The sequence below is a fragment of the Geotrypetes seraphini genome, chromosome 8, assembly GCF_902459505.1.
Source record: "Geotrypetes seraphini chromosome 8, aGeoSer1.1, whole genome shotgun sequence".
In the NCBI taxonomy this organism is placed as follows: Eukaryota; Metazoa; Chordata; class Amphibia; order Gymnophiona; family Dermophiidae; genus Geotrypetes; species Geotrypetes seraphini.
In genome coordinates this window covers 177,430,607-177,450,469 of record NC_047091.1, presented here as the reverse complement: position 1 = coordinate 177,450,469, position 19,863 = coordinate 177,430,607, and the positions used below count along the sequence as shown (strand labels likewise).

General features: G+C 47.7%; 1 protein-coding gene across 1 annotated transcript in view; it reads right to left on the bottom strand.

The window, feature by feature from the left end:
- Positions 1-16,193, bottom strand: part of LOC117365527 (2'-5'-oligoadenylate synthase 3-like) — an 81,081-nt gene extending 64,888 nt beyond the window's left edge. Inside the window, exons 1-5 of the mRNA XM_033956008.1 lie at positions 15,878-16,193; positions 10,622-10,898; positions 3,872-4,223; positions 716-731; positions 30-250 (exon numbers count right to left, since the gene is read on the bottom strand). Coding sequence (XP_033811899.1) covers positions 30-250; positions 716-731; positions 3,872-4,223; positions 10,622-10,898; positions 15,878-16,087 — 1,076 coding nt within the window. The 5' untranslated portion in view covers positions 16,088-16,193. The remainder of the gene's footprint in view (positions 1-29; positions 251-715; positions 732-3,871; positions 4,224-10,621; positions 10,899-15,877) is intronic.
- Positions 16,194-19,863: the final 3,670 nt, after the last annotated feature.

Here is a 19,863-nt window from a genome sequence, read left to right as displayed (position 1 = left end):
TCAAATAAGGCAAAGGATGGTCTACTTACCTGCATTTACTTAACTGTAATTTTAAGAAACTCTCGTCATAATATTTTGACCAATAAACACAGAGGGTCTCATAATTCAAGATCAATTTCAGGACTTTATGGAAAACTTGGTCGGTTTTGAACTTTTTCTTCTTGCCATCCTCTTCCCAGGCACGAATGGTCAGGAGCTCCAGGGCATACTTTGGAGGCAGTTTTTTCACTTCAGGTTTGTCCTCAAAGTGCTAGGAATAGAGGAAAGAGTTCTGAATAGGGTGACCAGATTTTTAGGAACGAAAATCTGGGCCTATGGCCCTGCCCGAATCATGCTCCGTTCCGCCCCCCAGCCCCACCCCTCAACCTGGTAGAACTCAGCAAGATGTCACCACGTTGCATCCGCACATGAGCAGATGCCGTCCCGATGTCGCTGCTAGCAGGAAGCTTTTCGAAACCTGGAGAAAGTGCTGGGTTTTGAAAAGCTGTCTGGACCCCCGGACATGCCCTTGAAAAGGAGGGCATGTCCGGGGAAATCCGGATTTATCCGAGGAACCTGTGAGAGGGAAACTTTATGTACACCATCCTCGGATCTATGTATTCAGTGCAAGATAGAAGTGGCTGGATAAAATGATCATGGCCAGGAGTAATTGCTTGGAACTGGATCACCTGATCCCGGGATCATTCTAAGTAACCTGCTTACAGGAACACCCTACCCTGCTTGCTCTGCCACTGCCAATGGGAGCAATTGTGCCTGCCCATATTTGGGTCAGGTGTGGCCGCACCACGTGCACATTTCATGGAGTGGCATTTTCGATAGGAAGTCTAAGTCTGAGTTTGGATGTTTTGGGAAAGATGTCCAGAAATCCAATGGAGAAAATGTCCATTCTCAAAACAGCAAGATGACTGTCTTTTTTTTTTTTTAAATGGCCTATGTAGACATTTTGGTACTTAGTATCACTATCTTTTTTGGCCATTCTTGAATATGAATACATCCACATGAAAAATTCACATAAGCAAGATTTCCTCAATCTTAGTAAACTGTTCAGACAGCTGAGCATAGTAGAGGGGCTCTTCTAAGAAGTACTGTAGTGAATTTCACATTAAAAGTCCCAGGTACAGATGTCACTATACACTCCCCCCTCCCGTATTCGCAGTGGTTAGGGGCAGAGCCGGCCCACAAATATTAAAAAACTGAGAATAATATTTGGGCTGGTTCTGCCCCTAACTCCTGCTTCTCCCCAGTTATTTTAAGCCCTGTAAGCCCCCCCCTTAAGCCTTACCTGGTGGTCTAACAGGTTTTCGGGCAGGAGCGATCTTCCCACGCTCCTACCCCGTGCAGATCGCTCACAGGAAATGGCTGCCTTGAGCTCCCGTTGTCTCTCAAGACTAAGACGGGAGCTCAAGGCAGCCATTTCCTATGAGCGATCTGCGCGGGGCAGGAGCGTGGGAAGATCGCTCCTGTCCGAAAACCCGCTAGACTACCAGGTAAGGCTTAAGGGGGGGCTTACAGGGCTTAAAATAGCCCAAAAAATAAAAATGATGTTTTTTGGCATAAAATTGTGAATAATTGAAACCGTAGATATGGAAACCGCAAATACAGAAGGGGAAGTGTATCTTGCTTATGTTGTATGGTAAGCAGTGATGTACAAAGGGCGGGTCGGGAGGTGCGGACCGCCCCGGGTGCCAGCCCTAGGGGGATGCACAGCCGGCTAGATCCGGAACCTCCTGTGCTGCTCTTTAACGGGACCTGCACCTCAGGGCGGCTGCCGTACTTATTCCAAAGCAGAGTCGACAGTCACGCTGAAGTACAGGAAGGTCCCACAATGACTGCTTCTGCTGGCTCTGCTCCGGAAGACGTAAGTGACGACGGAGGGGGTGGACTGGCAGCCACAGTCATTGCGGGACATTGCTGCAACTCCCTGCATCTGATGGCCCACCCCTTCCGACGTCACTTACGGTTTCCAGAGCAGATGCAGCAGAAGCAGTCATCACGCGACCTTGCTAGTTTAGAGGGAGAGAGGAGCATAGAAGGGTGGTGGATGGAGAGCAAGGGGGTCAGGGTGGTATGTAAGGATGGTGGAGGGAGAGAAAGAGGTCAGGGTGGTATGGAAGGGTGGTGGAAGGAGAGAAAGGGGGCAGATGCTGATGGAATTGGTGTGCAGGAAAAGGGGAGAGAGACATAAGGGGGAAGGATACTGGAGGGAGAGAAAGGGGGCAGATGCTGATGGAAGTGGGGGGAAGGGAGAGGAGAGAGTGAAATGCCAGACTATGAGGGCGTGGGAGAGGGAAGGGAAGAAGAGTAGAGGAGAGAGATGCCAGACCATTGGAGGAGGGAAGGGAAGAAGATGGATACCAGACCAATGGGGGTGAAGGGAGAGATGGAAGGGGGAGGCATAGAGTTTCTGGAAGGGGAATAGAAGGAGAGAAGATGCCCTATAAAAGGGGCAGAGAGAGGTAGACAGTGGATGAAAGGAAGAGAGTGACAAGAAGATGGGGAAAGCAGAAACCAGAGAAGACAAGGTATAAAATAATTCTATTTATTTATTCTTTTTGCTTTAGGGGAGATGCACCGCTGTTTCTGTGGTGTTGCATTGCATGCAGAGTCCAGCTTCTTGGTGCTTCAGTTAAACCTTTGTCTACGTATTTTTCTCCCATTTTTTAGCTTTTTTTATCGCCGGCCGTGGTGGTAGCAGGTCTGATGCTCAGAATTCTATGAGCGTCAGAGCTGTTACCACCGTGGTTAAAATCCACACTACAGTTTTGTAAAAGGGGGAGGGGTTAGTTTGTGATGACATATTCCATACTAGGCGAAGGTGTTTTCTGTGTTCTGTGTGTTCGAAAAGACATGGTTTTTTGTTAGGATTGACTGCAGGATTGATCTGTACTAGTCTGGCTTGTTTAGTTTTACAATGGGTGTAAGATGCTGCCTTTTCCTAGGTACACTCTTGTGTGACGTGTGGATTGTTACTAAAAATCATGTTTTTCATACAGAGTGGGGGGGTGCCAAAAAATGATGGGCCCCGGGTGTCGCTTATGCTAGGTACGCCACTGATGGTAAGCCCTCCAAAACCCACCCAAAACTTAATCCTATCTACCAGTACACCACAATAGCTCTTATGTCTGCAGGTGTCATCTTAATGTAAGTACAGTAGGTTTTGGAGAGCTCACCATATAATATAAACAAGCTATAGGGACATGGATACCTGGTACTTTTAATGTAAAATTCACTGCAGTAACCTCTGCTCTCTGAGCTCAAATGTCTGTGTTAACATCTGAAGCTGCTAGAATGTACTTTTTTTAAAAACATCTTTGGATGATGGGAGGGGGTTGGCGACCACTATGGGAATAAGGGGGGGTCATGCCTTAATTCCTCCAGTGGTCAACTGGTCAGTATTTTGGCATCTTTTTAGCATTTAGACGCTTTTAAAACAGGTCTAGCTCCAAACGTCTAAAAAAAGCCAGGACCTTTTGTTAACGGTTTTATTATGCCTGACGAGGGTCCAGGTCCTAAGCCCGCCCAAAACATGCCTCTAACACCCCCCCTTAAGTTATTATTTCTAAAGTGCTGAAAGGCTTACGAAGCACTGTACATTTTAACATACAATAGACGTCCCTGCTCAGAAGAGCTTACAATCTAATTTAGACAGGATATTTCAGGGGTGGGGAGATTTTAGTGGGTCTAGGTATCTGGCGGCAGTGAGTGGGAGTTAGGAGTTGAAAACAGATTCCAGAAAGTGGGCTTTTAGCTTGGATTTGAACGCTGCCAGGGACGGAGCATGACCTATCGATTCAGACAGCCTGTTCCAGGCATATGGCGCCGCAAGAAAGAAGGGACGGAGTCTGGAGTTGGTGGTGGAAGAGAAGGGTACAGATAAGAGGGGCTTGCCTGAGAAATGGAGATTATAGGGAGGAGCATAGGGGGAGATAAGTGAAGAAAGATATGGGAGGTGGGGCAGTCACTTTCTTCGTAGAATTGCTCTGGAGCAGTGAGCTCCCATATCATACAGTGCTGTGCTGTGTTATATGATATTTTTATTCTGTACATTACCGATTTGTACCAGTATTTCACCAGACGGATCAGGCTCTTCACTTTGGTTGGTTGACCTTTGACGAAATCCCTCTGGAGCTCAGTGAAGCAAGTTGAAAACTCTCTGTTAGAGTGGGAGTTCAGGAGGTTTTCATATACCTTAGGGTGAGGTTGGTAGCCCACAATGTTGTGGCCTGTTAAGAAAAGTACAATCAAGGCAGGTGAAGATACAATTTGATTAAACTGAAAAGGAGAAGGGAGAGAGGTAATCACTTGCAAGGCTGTCAATTTACCCAGATCCAGGAGGGAGACTTTTTGGCCAGTCCTAGTCGTAAGCTCGTGCGCCAGAGCGGTGCGGTATTTGTAACGCCTGATTTTCTCCATTGAATTTAGTACTACAAGTCCTATAATGCATCAGGATAAGGCTGCCAGAAACCCAGGACTGGCCTCACCGCTCGCTCCAGGAATCGAGTAATGGCAGCTCTGCACGTGGCTACACCTTCAATGGGGCATCTTTGAACTTTGCGTCTACACTCCTGAAACATTTTAGGATTTCTAAATAAACCAAACATCCCTTGTTCTCCATTAGATACTGGGGGCTTACCACTGAATTCTCCCTTCTCTCGCTTATATATTCCCTCTGGCGCCAATTAAGTTCGCCAACTCATCCTAGAAAAAAATTGCTACGCACCTCATTGCTGACTATCACTACGGTCACCTTCGAAGTGCTCCCCTTGGGAAGCTACACTCTGATGCCAGCGCCTAGACCAGCCTTGAAAGAAATTTTGGAACTCTTTTTTCTGGAATGCCTGTGAGAGCTGTTCCTACCCCTCCGAGATGCTCGGAGATTCGTGGAGGGGGTTTCAATACCTAGCATTGTTGGCGGCGGCTTTTTCCTTCATCAACTGATGAGTAAGCGTGATGTTAGATAAGGGGGAATGCAAATGAAGGGCAATGGCATGGGTCATCTTAGGAGTGGCAGGATAGCGGCACCAGTGTTCTTTGGGGGGGGGGCATGTGACTACAGCACTGGTGAGGGCGCGCATAGAGGGCAACGTTGAGGGTGGTAGGATAGTGGTAGCGGTGTTCTTCGGTGGGGGGTAAGCATGCGACTACAGCACTGGTGGTGGTCATCGGGGATTGAAGAGAGGACAGCAGCATCGGTGGTTGGGTGGTGGCTCGAAGATAGACCAAGATCCTCATTTGTAGGCCATTTTGTTGGCCCCAAAATCTTGGCTTTTATTTGAGTATCTACGGTACCTGTATCTCCATATGTTGTAGTAATAAATCTGATTTCTCTCTTTCCTTGGTCCTGGTATGCTCATGACTACACCTCTGGGCCTTGTCCACCACACCACATTGCTCAACCACACTGAAGAACCAAGGAGAGGATTGGAACCCCCACCACCAGAACCAGTTTCATTCTGTGTGCCTTAAGTTCGGGGTTGCACTTCTGGGTTGTGTAAATATATCACCTGCTTCCCTTGTACCCAGTGGAATAAAGGGGGAGGGGGGGCGGTCCGCCCTGGGCACCATCTAGTTGGCGGCGGTGACACCCATCCTCCTCTCTGCCCCACTACCGCACGCGCGCGCCCCCCTTCCCTCAAACCTCTCTAATGTTCCCGGCGTGAGCAGCAACCTCAAGCTGCTGCTCGTCCCAACGTCGGCTCTTTCTCCCGCACCTAGGAAACGGCATCAGAGGAAGATCCAGCACTGGTGCCAACAGCAGGTTGGAGCGACTGCTCGCGCCGGGAACATTAAAGAGGTATGGGGAAAGGGAAAGAGCGGATGGGGTGGGGGGCGGGGAAAGGCACATCTCATCCCGGCTACACCACTGCTTCTGCCCTCCTCATAACCACATCGCACACTTCCCTGGTGCCCCGCTGTTTGAGCGCAGGACAAAAGCGCTCCGACAAAGCCGTGCTGAGAATTGCGCGCAGGGACGAATGCGCGCCTCCACCTGAAGCCGTTATTACCATTCCCATTAGCGCTGTGAGAGGGGGTTTGGGGGAGAAGCCCCAGTACACTGAGAATACTCGCGCTTAAGTTGGGGTGGGGGTTCTCTCCCAAACCCCCCATCAGAGTGGAAGAGCCGATGTTCGGGAGAAGAGTGGGTTTTTTCAGTGTATTGGGGGGGTAGTCACCCCACTTCCTCAACATGAGCGCAAGTATTTGTCAGTGTAGTGTGTGGGGGGGGGTTCCCCCTCACAACACCCCCTCACAGCGCTAATGGTAATAACTGCTTCAGGCAGTGCGTATTCGTCCCTGCGTGCAATTGTTGGCGCGGCTTTGTCAGTGCGCCAATGTCCGGCGCGCCTTTGACGGGTCCCTCACTTCCCTTATACTCTGCGTATCACGCAGTTTCTTCTTCACTGCTCACTCTGTGCACTGTAGTACATAGGCCGTGGAGGCAGGGCCGGCTCAGTCTATGGACCAGTTGCGGCCCTGGCCCAGGGTGCCGGTGATAAAGGGTGCCAAAATCCCAGTCCAGCATCTCTCCTTCTCTCTTCCCTCCCCTCCCCTCTGCAAACAGGAAGGGAGAGATGCTGGATTGAGATTAGGATTCTGGTGCCTTTTTATCACCAGCATTAGGGGGAGAGACTTGAGCTAAAGGAAGAGTCAAGAGACCGTGGGAGGGGCTCAGGGCAACACAGTCCCTTGAGCCGGCCCTGAGTGGAGGGAGGTGGGAAGCGTTAACAGAACCCTCTAAATGTAATGCTTTTGAGTATATTTGATAAAAACTAAAAACTGTGGATGAGGATGTTCTGAAAGATGATTTCTTTGTCATGCTTCACAATAAAAACAAATGAAGACTTATCCAAGTTTATAGCCACATATATTTGTCCTACCGGACCCTACACAGTCCGTGTTTCGGCAAACACGCCTTCCTGAGTGGAGTAAAATGGGTACAAGTGGATCGATTTTTCACTCTGTCAAAATTACAGACTAGAGGACATTTGATGAAGTTACAGGGAAATACTTTTAAAACCAATTGACGGAAATTTTCTCACTCAGAGAATAGTTAAGCTCTGGAATGCGTTGCCAGAGGATGTGGTAAGAACGGATAGCGTAGCTGGTTTTAAGAAAGGTTTGGACAAGTTCCTGGAGGAAAAGTCCATAGTCTGTTATTGAGAAAGACATGGGGGAAGCCACTGCTTGCCCTGGATCGGTAGCATGGAATGTTGCTACTCTTTGGGATTCTAGAATCTTTTGTTACTCTTTGGGATTCTAGAATCTTACTGTTCTTTAGGATTCTGAATGGAATGTTGCTTCTCCTTGGGTTTTGGCCAGGTACTAGTGACCTGGATTGGTCACCGTGAGAACGGGCTACTGGGCTTGATGGACCATTGGTCTGACCCAGTAAGGCTATTCTTATGTTCTTATGTCCTAAAAGTAATGGGTGTAATATGATGTAAATATATAGAATACTGATAAGAACATAAGAACATAAGCAGTGCCTCCGCCGGGTCAGACCATAGGTCCATCACGCCCAGCAGTCCGCTCCCGCGGCGGCCCAAACAGGTCATGACCTGTCTAAATCACCAGAAGGGGCCCCCATGCCACCTTGGTTTCCTGATGAGTCCTATCTTCCCATCGAAGTCCTAGCCCTCCGGTCTTGCACATGCACGACCTGGTTGGGTTTCTATACTTTCTCAGTATCCCACGATCCCTTTATCCCCCAGGAATCTGTCCAGTCTATGTTTGAATCCCTGTACCGTACTCTGCCCGATCACTTCCTCCGGTAGCGCATTCCAAGTGTCCACGACCCTTTGGGTGAAGAAAAACTTCCTTGCATTTGTTTTGAACCTATCTCCCTTCAGTTTCTCCGAATGCCCCCTCGTACCTGTTGTCCCCTTCAGTCTGAAGAATCTGTCCCTATCCACCCTCTCCATGCTCCTCATGATCTTGAAGGTCTCTATCATATCTCCCCTGAGCCTCCTCTTTTCCAGAGAGAAGAGCCCCAGCCTATCCAACCTCTTGGCGTATGGGCAGTGTTCCAGCCCTCTTACCAGTTTCGTTGCTCTCCTTTGGACTCTCTCAAGTACCGCCATGTCCTTCTTGAGGTACGGCGACCAATACTGAACGCAGTATTCCAGATGTGGATGCACCATCGCTCGATACAATGGCATGATGACTTCCCGCGTCCTGGTTGTGATGCCCCTCTTTATGATGCCCAGCATCCTGTTGGCTTTTTTCGAGGCTGCTGCGCACTGTGCAGATGGCTTCAGTGATGCATCCACCAGCACACCCAAGTCCCTCTCAAGTCTGCTGTCTCCCAACAATGCCCCCCCCAATTTGTAGTTGAACAACGGGTTCTTTTTCCCTATATGCATGACCTTGCATTTTTTCACGTTAAAGCGCATTTGCCATTTGTTTGCCCAGTCTTCCAGCTTGTCCAGGTCCCTTTGCAGGTCCTCACACTCCTCCCTGGACCTAACTCTGCCGCACAGTTTGGTATCGTCTGCAAATTTTATAACCTCGCACTTTGCCTCCTTTTCCAGGTCATTGATAAATATGTTGAAGAGTAACGGCCCCAGCACCGATCCCTGTGGCACACCGCTCGTGACTCCCCGCCAGTCAGAAAATTGGCCCTTTACTCCGACCCTCTGCAGTCTACCTGATAAGAGATGAGATAATTGAAAACATGACATAATAGTGACTGTGGTGCCAAATATATACACGCTGTTATTGGTTGCAAAGAAAATGGCCATTAAAGTGCTATGAGCGTAAGTGATTGTAAAAATCAGGAGAGGATAAGGAGGATGCCAAAGGCAGCAGATGAAATTGCGACAGATGAGAAACCAGACGTCCATAGTACGCATCTAATATAATAAAACGTTAAGCGCGCATGCGTACTCTTAGCCCGTGCTTCCCTGATCCCTGATCTGTCACGCTGTGCCGGCAAGAGTGCGCATGCGCGCTTACTACGTCACCAGGACTCCAGCCGGGACCACAGCCAGCCGCCAATCGCCTCCATGAGTGAAGTACGAGAAAGCGAGGGTCCGCCCGCCCGTCAGAGCTGCTAAGATCACGCGCCGCAACCCAAATCCTCTCCCCTTGTTCCACTCTCTCGTGCGCGCTTGGTGCCGCCACAGCTCCGGCTCTTTCCCGACCTCCAGACTTGCCATGGGGGCCGCAATGATGAACACCTCCGGCCGGCTCCGGGGCCTTCTTTCAGTCCCGTCAGGGCCTGCCTTCGCCGATGCAACTTCCTATTTCCGTGTGGGCTGGGTGCCACCGACTGACACCCGGCACGGGTGGACGGACACAATGTAAGCGATGCGGGAGCAGGAGAGAAGAGGAAGCTGGCGAAATAACGGGCCCGTGAGGAAGGGGCTAGAGAGGTGATACAGCAGCTACGGAAAGGAAGTGAGACTTTGCCATTTGGAAGGAGGATAACAGGCCTGAAGGGAAGGGGCTAGATAAATACAGGACCCATGAACGGGAAGAGAGATAATGGGCGACAGTGGACCTGAGTGACCAGACTGACCAGTCCGGATCATAACTGGCAACCATATTCTATCAAATTTTGCTTGGCTACTGCACAGGGAAGTGGGGGGGATAGAAATGCTGCTGCATAGGGGGCAGGGAGAGACACAGATAGAAAGACAGACAGCGGAAGGGAGAGAGACAGAAAGAAAGAAAAACAGACAGACATATTCTAGAACCCGTTAATGTAACGGGCTTAAAGACTAGTTATAAACATAAAAGCCAATAGCCAGTGACTATCCTAATGTGGCGATCAAAGACGCACCGGTTGATAGAAAAATCTCAGCTACAAACAGAATTTGTGTCTTGAGCTGGGGGTAAATTAACTCAAACAAAAAACAAATCATATGCAAGCAAAGAAATAAATCACAAGGATACATAAAACACATAAGCATGCATGAAAAAATATGGAGAATATTAAAAACAATAACAGCCTCTTTTACAAAGCTGTGCTAGCGGTTGCGCTGCCCTAACGGCCCCAAAACCCATAGAGATTTAAAGGGCTTCAGGACTGTTGCCACGTGGCAGCCACTAGCGCAGCTTAGTAAAAGAGGCCGTGAATAACAATTTCAAATAATGAGGTCTTGGCAAGAGAGAAGCTCCAAAAACTACCACCTGCTCAAGAGGAGACGGTAGTGGCTAGCACGGTCGGCGGTTTAGCGTGCGCTATTACACGCGTTAAACTGCTAAAACGGCTTGATAAAAGGAGCCCTTTGTCTAAAAACACCGAGGAAGGTGTGCTCGCCGAAACACGGACCGTGTAGGGTCCGGTAGGACAAATATAAGTGGACTATAAACTTAGGGCTCCTTTTACTAAGGTGCACTAGCGTTTGTAGTGCGCGCGCTAGCTGAAAAATTACCGCCTTTGTAAAAGGAGGCCTTGGATTTGGATTTATTCGTTTTTATTGTGAAGAGTGACAAATCAATCATCTTTCAGAACATCCTCGTCCACAGTTTTTTGTTTTTATCGGTTGGATTGCTTTCACTGGGGAACGTTGGGGCTTCTCTTTGGTTTCTGAGTATTTTTGTCCAGGTTACCAGCTCCGGAACCGTGATCCAGTAGGGAGATGTGAACTTTGGGATTGCAGGAAAGAGTTGTTACCCAGAGCATCGTAGGCAGGCAGGACGTCGCAGTCAACCTCATAATTCGGAAGCTTCAGCTGAAAACTGAGCACCCGTGGGTTGGTCCATTTTGAATTCTCAATGGTGACTGTAAAGTCCTTGCCCTCCGTGTATGTTTCCAGCTTCCGGCGGATCTGTTCGATAATCTCCTTCCGGTTATTCTCTTGGTCTTTGTATTCTTCGAAGCAGTTGAGAAATACTACAAGGTCGACATCGGATCTTCCTTTCAGGGTTGTGCCTTTGCCGGTGGACCCTCCCTAAAAGAATAGATTGCAACATGATCAGAAAAGGGATAGAGGGGTGATCCAGTGCTTTGGGGGTTGAGGGCCTGCTCTTGGAAGCCTGTGGTGTGGTCTTCCCAGCAGGAGCAGATCTCCATTTCTGACATGCATTTAGAACTAAATTTAGAAATAGGTTGCACCAAATCTTGAAGGTGTCATCATCTGCTCTTTACGACCTACCCTTCCCCTCCAAGCAGCTTGCAGGGACTTCAAAAATGGGGCTGGAGAAAAGTGCAGAGCAATTGCTTTCTGTTCTGTGAGTCTGCTCTGACTTCACCCTCTCATGTCTTGACCTGACAGGACATCCAGCCTTGAGGGGGGGGGGTTGAGATGCAGGGCATAGGGGGCAGGGAAGGGAAGGAGATAGAGAGGGAGGAAAAGAGAGGAGATACCAGAGTAAGGAGGGGGAAGGAGAGATGAAAAGGAAGGATAGGAAAGAGATGCCATGGAACGGGGGTGGGGAGGAGAGATTGAGATGCCAGACCAGTGTTCTCCCCAGTGCTTTTCAGTCGGGCGCTCCGCCCAGCAAATTTAGATGCCCGCCCAGCTGTCATCTGCCGAATCCTGCTGCCGCCACTGCTTAACGCGCAGCGTGAAGAGCCACCGAAAGACTCCCGCCAGACTTAAAACAAAACCCAGCAAGCAACTCAAACCCGGCTTCCCTCCGAAACCGGAAGTTACGTCGGGGGGGGTGGGGGTAGGGAAGAGAAGCCGGCACGGACCATTAGAGCCCCAGAGCATGCGGGAGATAGGCCAGCCACGGAGGGAAGCTTACTTGCTCTTGCTTACTTCAGGCATTTCTCGCTGCCGGGTCCTGCCTACTTTCTGTTTCCGTGAAGGCAGGACCCGGCAACGAGAAAGGCCCGAAGTAAGCAAGAGCAGCAAGTTGTAAGCTTCCCTCTGTCGCTGACCTTTGGGAGATAGGTCAGCAAAGAAGGGAAACTTGCAACTTGCCTTTGTCTGTAGCGAATCTGCTGGGTCTGTGAGACGGGGGGGCGGGGGTGAATGGAAGGAGAAAAGCTGCTATACCCAATTAGAGGGGGAGGGGGAAGGGGAAGAAAAATGCTGGTACTTCTGCTGTACCCAATAGGGGGAGGTGGAAGAGTCATGCTGCTGCACTCAATTAGGGGGGAGGGTGAAGAGAAATGCTGCTTCTGCTGTACCCAATTGGGGGGGAAGAGAAATGCTGAAAATACTGCTGTACCCAATGGGGGGAGGAGGAAAAGAAATGCTGCTGCACCCAATTGGGAAGAGAGAAGGAAGGAGGGAGAAGGAAGATCAGGAAAAGGAGGAAAGAGATGCAAAGACCATGGAAGGGAGGGAAAGAAGATACCATACCATGGAGTGGAAGAGAGAGATGTCAGGGCATATGGGGGGGGGGGGAAGCAGGGCTGGATTAAAGGATCTGCCCAGTAGGCACAGGCCTAGGGCCCAAAATGGTCAGGGGGGCCCCGCCAATGCTGTGCTTTGGGGCCTTACCCTTGCTAGATTCGCTGGCAGCAGCAGCCTCATCATCATCCCGGGCACACACCCCCCAACCCGATCTGACCCTCCTTTACCTCCTTCCCTCATCAGTGAGTGCCAGAGGGAATCATGGCAGGAGAAAGCCCTCAAGCAGCCTGCTTAGAGTAGAGCAGTGCTGTTTAGAGTCTCATGATGGGAGGGAGGGAGAGATAGGAGGGTCGTGGGGGGGGGGGGAAAGTAGCAGTCTGCCCCGGGTGCTCGGCCTGGTATCATGAACTTCTTTGGCTAGCAACAGCATTTACAATTCACTGCTGTTGCCAGCTTCAGGCCTTCCTCTCTGCCGGGTCCTGCCTACTTCTGTTTCCATGAAGGCAGGACCTGACAGAGAAGAAAGCCCGAAGCTGGCAACAGCAGTGAATTGTGAATGCTGCTGCCTGAAGAAGTTCATGATGCCAGGCCTTGGGTGACAGAAGGAGGAAAGGGAGCAGAGGGGGAGAGACTTGCTGCACTCAACTGGAGGGAGAAAGAAGATGAGGGAGGGAATGAAACGAGATGCCAGGGATTGGAGGGAAGGGAGGGAGGAAGAGATGCCAGAGCATGGAGGGAAGAAGGAAAGTATGCCAGACCAAGGGAAAAGGAAGGGGGAAAGGAAGGAGGAGATATCAGAGCATGGAGGGGGAGGGAGAGATGGAAGAAAAGGAAAGGAGTGAGATGCTAGAGAATCAGGGAAGGGAAGATACCAGACTATGGGGCGAAGGAAAGAAAGGAGAAGAAAGAGATGCCAGAGCATAGGGGATGGGGTGGTGACAGAAAGAGAAAAATGGAGAGGTGGCTGAGCAGAAATCAATCATGTACAAAGGAGAAGAGAAGGGGCACAGGATATACAGTTTATTGAAGAAGCATAAAAAGAGGGAAGATGCCATATGGAACGGGGAGAGGGCAGACAGTGGATGGAAGGGGCTGATGCTGCATGGAAGACAGAGCGGACAGATGCTGGCTAGAAAGAAGAGTGAAGACAAGATGATTAAAGCAGAAACGACAAAAGGTAGAAAAAATTCTTTTTGTTGCTTTACGTAGAATCAAGTAGTATTGTATCTATTGATTAAAGTTTATAAATAGGAAATGGAAATAAGGCAGTTTTTTGGGGACTAAACCCCTTTCCTCAGGTCAGAACAGGATACCATAACAGCAGGGGTGCCCAAATGATTGAGCGCGATCGACCAGTAGATCGCAAAGGCAATGTGAGTCGATCGCGTTGCCTTGGCAATCTTTTTCTTCCTGCCTCCCTGAGCCAGGCCAGGCGCGTACAAGCGCTGGACTCACAAGATTTCACCTCCGACGTCAATTCTGACGTTAGAGAGGAAGTTCTGGGCCAGCCAATCGCTGCTTGGCTGGCCTGGAACTTCCTCTCTGACGTTAGAATTGACATCGGAAGTGAAGTCTTGTGAGTCCGGCGCTTGTACATTCCTGGCCTGGCTCGTGGAAGCAGGGAGAAATCGGCATGGTAGCTTAGGGGGTAGGGAAAGAATCGGGGAAGTGGAGAAATTGGCGCGATGGCTTGGGGGGGCAGGGGGAGAGAGAAAGAAAGAGAGACAGAAAGAAAAGGGGAGGGGCAGAAAGAAAAAAATATTGGATTTATAGTCAGAAGAAGGAAGTGCAAACAGAGACTCATGAAATCACCAGACAAAAAAGTAGGAAAAATGATTTTTTTTTCAGTTTAGTGATCAAAATGTGTCTGTTTAGAGAATTTATATCTGCTGTCTATATTTTGCACTATGGCCCCCTTTTACTAAACCGCAATAGCGGTTTTTAGCGCAGGGAGTCTATGAGCATCGAGAGCAGCGCAGGGCATTCAGTGCATCTCCCTGCTCTAAAAACCAGTATTGCGATTTAGTAAAAAGGGAGGGGGTATATTTGTTTATTTTTGTATAGTTGTTCCTGAGGTGACATTGCATAGAATCGTCTGCCTTGACCTCTTTGAAAACCCGCGGATATAAATGATAATTAACATTTTCTCTGCGTACAGTGTCCTTTGTGGGTTTTTTTTTAATTTTATTGTTGGTAGATCATTTTGACTTGGTCATTTTAAAAGTAGCTCGCAAGCCCAAAAAGTGTGGGCACCCTTGCTGTAGAGCCATTTCTTGTATGACTGGATCAGCTATATTTATCTTTATTTTTTTTTTAGTTGTTTAAATTCATGCAGAAATAAATGGCTAGATTGAACCTAATGACTTCATTAACGCCTTTCCCTTTTTTAACCTCTATACCATTTGAAAGAGGGCAAATACTTCTTAAATTTAGTAAAAATATTCTGGCACAAGTGTCAAACCTTAAAAAAGGAAGTCATATTGAGCATTGGAAAATAATAATAATTAACTAATAAAAATAGTACACATTTAGGGTTCCTTTTACTAAGTTACGATAGTGGTTTTAGCGTGCACTTAGCGCGCGGAGGAATAGGCACGCGCGCTAGATGCTAATGCCAGCATTGAGCTGGCGTTAGTTTTCCCACGTAGCGCAGGGGTTTGCGCGCGCTAAAAATGCTAGCGCACCTTAGTAAAAAAGGGGGTTAATTTTCCCCACCACCAAATTTCCCCATCCCGCCCCACCCGGCTACTTTTTAATGCCACCCGGCTGGAAAAAATTTATGGGGAGAACACTGCAGACCATTGGGAAGGAAGGAAAGGAAATGCCAAAGCATGGAGGGAGAGGGAGAGATGGAAGGAGAAGAGAGGAGAGAAATCCCAGGACATGGGGAAGGGAAGCAGATGCCAGACCATGGGGTGAGTTGGGGTGGGAAAGAGTGAAGGAAAGAAGGGAGAGATGCCAAAGCATAGGAGAGGGAGTGGAGACAGAATGAGAAAAATGGAAGGAACAGAGAAAGAGGGCAGATGCTGGATGGACTGGATAGTGAAGAGAAGATGAGGAAAGCAGAAACCAGAGATGAAAAAAGGTAGAAACAAATTTTATTTTGTTGCTTTGGAATAAAGTTGTATTGATAAACATTTATAAATAGAAAATGGAAATAAGGTAATCTTTATGCTGGACTAATTTTAATACTTTTTTTTTTTTTACTAACTTTTGGAGACCAAAATCCTCTTCCTCAGGCAGTACCATAGCAAAAGGGGTGGGGGTGGCGGACTGCCCTGGGTGAAGCCCTTAAGACAGGGGTGTCAAAGTCTCTCCTCGAGGGCCGCAATCCAGTCGGGTTTTCAGGATTTCCCCAATGAATATGCATGAGCTCTATTTGAATGCACTGCTTTCGTTGTATGCTAATAGATCTCATGCATATTCACTATGGAAATCCTGAAAACCCGACTGGATTGCGGCCCTCGAGAATGGATTTTGACACCCCTGCCCTAAGAAGTGCTTCTCCGATCCCTTTATATAGGGGGGATGTTAAAAGAAAATGCCGGGCGCCGGGCGACACATACCCTAGGTACGCCACTGATGCCAACGTGGACCTTCCTTAGGCCCAGCCCTGGACTTACCTTAACCACCTTTAGCACCTTGACTTTAGATTCCTTAAATGAGTCTTCTTTCAGGAATGTACAGATGGTGTCCACAACATTTCCCATCTTGTCCAGGAAATCCTGATCGGGCTGGAGTTTCTTACTAATGAATATATTTAAGTCTTCCTCTTTAGCGTTGCAAAGATCTATGTTGGCTTTTAAGCAGGCAGAACAGGGGTTGCCAGACATAGCTGCTGTGTCTGTGCGTCTCGAGTCTCTCAGTTGTCAGTGCAAGGACCGATCAGCCAAGGCAGGGTGACAGTGCTGAAAAACTTGCCTTTTACACTCTCTTAGAGCCGCTCCCTTCCTTTTGGCTTTCAGTTTTCCAGTCGTTACTCGAGTTTCGCTTTCCCAGCTATGACACTGCTACATGTTTACCACGCTCCACGACCCTGTGTATCTCAGCTCCGTACCGAGCATCACCTGAGTCAAGTTTCAAGTTTATTTTTGACTTATTGAATCGCTTAATTTAATTTGCTAAGCGATTTACAGATAAAAAAAATAGGTACATCAGATTAATTATTATTTTATTTAAAAAAAAAAAATCTTTATTGGTTTTCCAAACCAACAACAGTGCAATAAACAATTAGATGTACATATAATAAACCAAGAAAAAGCACCTTTATCTTTCAGAAAAACATTTACAATCACTTTAACCCTCTCCCACCCACTCACCCACCCACCCACCCACCCACCCACTCAAATGACTAAACAAGAAAACATAAATATATATACTAGTCTTTAAGTCCGTTACATTAATGGGTGCTAGAATAGATGTGTGTGTGTGTCTTTCTTTCTTTCTTTCTCTCTCCTTGGCCGCTATCTGTCTTTCTTTCTTTCTGTCTCTCTCTTTCCTTGGCCGCTGTCTTTCTTTCTTTCTCTCTCCTTGGCCGCTGTCTGTCTGTCTGTCTTTCTTTCTGTCTCTCTCTTTCCTTGGCCGCTATCTGTCTTTCTTTCTTTCTGTCTCTCTCTTTCCTCGGCTATCCACCACCACCCCTTGCCTGCTCCCACTGTCCAGCAGCACCCCTTCCCTGCTCCCCCTGTCCAGTAGTACCCCTTCTCCTTTCCCTGCTCCCCCTGTCCAGCATCCTCTAGCCCCGGCAGCCTCGGGGCTTTTGCTAGGCCGGCCCACCTCGCATTATCGAAATGGGCCGGCCTAGCAAATGCCCCGCGGCTGCAAGATGAAACCGCGGCTGCTGCATTTGCTGGTCCGGGGGTGAGAAGAGGCGTCTCGGCAGCGACAGCACAGGAAGTCAGCCGGCATCAGAGATCGGGGCAGAAGGCAGGCAGTGTGCATGTGTAGCACTGAAGCACACATCATGGCGGCAGGGATTATAAGAACATAAGAAGTTGCCTCCACTGGGTCAGACCGAGGTCCATCTCGCCCAGCGGTCCGCTCCCGCGGCGGCCCATCAGGTCTGCGACCTGTGAAGTGGTTTCTGACCACTTTTATAACCTACCTCAAGTTCTATCTGTACCCCTCTATCCCTTTATCCTCCAGGAACCTATCCAAACCCTTCTTGAACCCCTGTACAGAGTTCTGGCCTATCACTTCCTCCGGAAGCGCGTTCCATGTGTCCACCACCCTCTGCGTAAAAAAGAACTTTCTAGCATTTGTTCTAAACCTGTCCCCTTTCAATTTCTCTGAGTGACCCCTAGTGCTTGTGGCTCCCCTCAGTTTGAAGAATCTGTCCTTATTTACTCTCTCTATGCCCTTAAGGATTTTGAAGGTTTCTATCATGTCCCCTCTAAGTCTCCTCTTCTCCAGGGAGAACAGCCCCAGCATTTTTAACCTGTCAGCGTATGGAAATTTTCCATACCTTTTATCAGCTTAGTCGCCCTCCTCTGCACTCCCTCGAGTACCGCCATGTCCTTCTTGAGGTACGGCGACCAGTATTGAACACAGTACTCCAGGTGCTGGCGCACCATTGCGCGATACAGCGGCATGATGACTTCGTAAGTGCACATGCGCGTTTAGGCTTTTATTATAAGCAACAACCCCCTCCCCCCCAAACCCAGGAACAACTGATCAGACTCTAAAAATACAGAAAATGAAAATCAACCATCCAATACTTAGGAAACTGGTTTGAAAAGACAAGTGAGTCAAAGGTTCTTTCTGGCTTTCACATGGTATGTTTCCATCTGTTCCACCTTAAAAGCAGGCTGTGCTGGGTTAATTTCATGGTTATCCTGCCCTGGTGACTTAAGAATTATCTTTGGCTTCCGAAGATAAGAAAATTTAATGGATATTGAACTTCAGGTCCCCAAGCAATTGTATGAAAAGAGTTTCAGTTTCCGCCCTTTCTTGAAGAATGGAAACCGAAACTATACTGTATGTTACTAATATTAACAGGTCCCTTGAAAACTGAAAAAAATGTTTTGATTTATGAAATACGGAGCTTAGACCTCGGAAGTTAAGTAACAGTTAATGCAATTGTTACTGAAGTACACAGGAGCTTCTGATGTTCGTGGAAAGTATTATTAAAACATACAAATGTGGTTTGAAAAAGTACTACAGTTTTTTCCAAAATCCACGAGAACTAGTTTAAATTTTTTTTTTTTTTTAAATAATTTGTATTATTTTATTAAATTACAATAGTGTAATACAGTAAATTGACAACATGAAAATATAACAAGAAATCACTATTACAAGCAGAAAGTATAGAATCATAACTATGGTGTCAGGTCAAAAGCGCGCCGGGACAAAGGCGCACCCAGACAATTGAGCGCAGCTGGAGGCGCGCGCCACTCAAAATTACTGTTTTTAGGGCTCCGACGGGGATGTGTGGGGGGAACCCCCCCACACTTTACTTAATAGACATCGTGCCGCGTTGTGGGGGCATTGTGGGTGGTGTGGGGGGTTGTAACCCCCTACAATTTACTGAAAATTTAACTTTTTCCCTGTTTTTAGGGAAAAAGTTAAGTTTACAGTAAAATGTGGAGGGTTACAACCCCCCAAAACGCCGGCGCGATGTCTATTAAGTAAAGTGGGGGGTTCCTCAACAAAAACCCCCGTCGGAGCTCCTAAAAACTGTAATTTTCTTCGGCGCGCGCCTCCGTCTTGCGCTCAGTTGTCGGCGCGGGCCTTTGTCTTTCGCGCCGTTTTCTATGAACCCATAACTATAACCACCCCCTTCCATCAATTATTGATATTAAGAATATTAAACATCTTAATAAGAAGATTCAATATCTATGTTAATCAGTATCTATCCCTACCCAACCCTCCCGCCCATCCCAACCCAGATGTGTAATGAAAAAAAACCAAAAACCAAAACACCTTAGAAGGCAATATATTATCTATTATTTTGAATTCGCAAATAATGCCAATGGATTCCAAATTTTGTTAAATAGAACGCTACTTCCTGAACGTTCTGCGCTTACTCTTTCAAATGAATCTGTATGCAAGCGTTGAATTTATACGGCCCTTCTTCTGGGTACGAGTCATTCATAGGGTTACCAGATGTCTGGGAAAACCCAGATATGCCGGATTTTCAAAACTCAAAAAATACTGAAGGGGTAACAAAATCAAATAATGTTACTGTTGAGTGACTAAATAAAGTTAGTTGTATACAAAAAAGTCACTGCATGAAAAATGTACATAAATAATATTTTCAAAAATGATTCCACAAGTATTAAGTCTTAACTAGTTAACTTCACGGCGGCAGGGATTATAGCATCGTAAGTGCACATGCGCGCTTAGGCTTTTATTATAAGCAACAACCCCCTCCCCCCCAACCCAGGAACAACTGATCAGACTCTAAAAATACAGTCTTAACTAGTTAAGACTTAATACTTGTGGAATCATTTTTGAAAATATTATTTATGTACATTTTTCATGCAGTGACTTTAAAGGATTTTCAAAACTCAGCAGTTTGTCCGGGTCTCGGAAAGCCCCAAGCTCAGGGCTGCGTCTGCAGGACTTCCAAGCATGGGCGGATGCGACGCGGTGATATGACATCATGCAC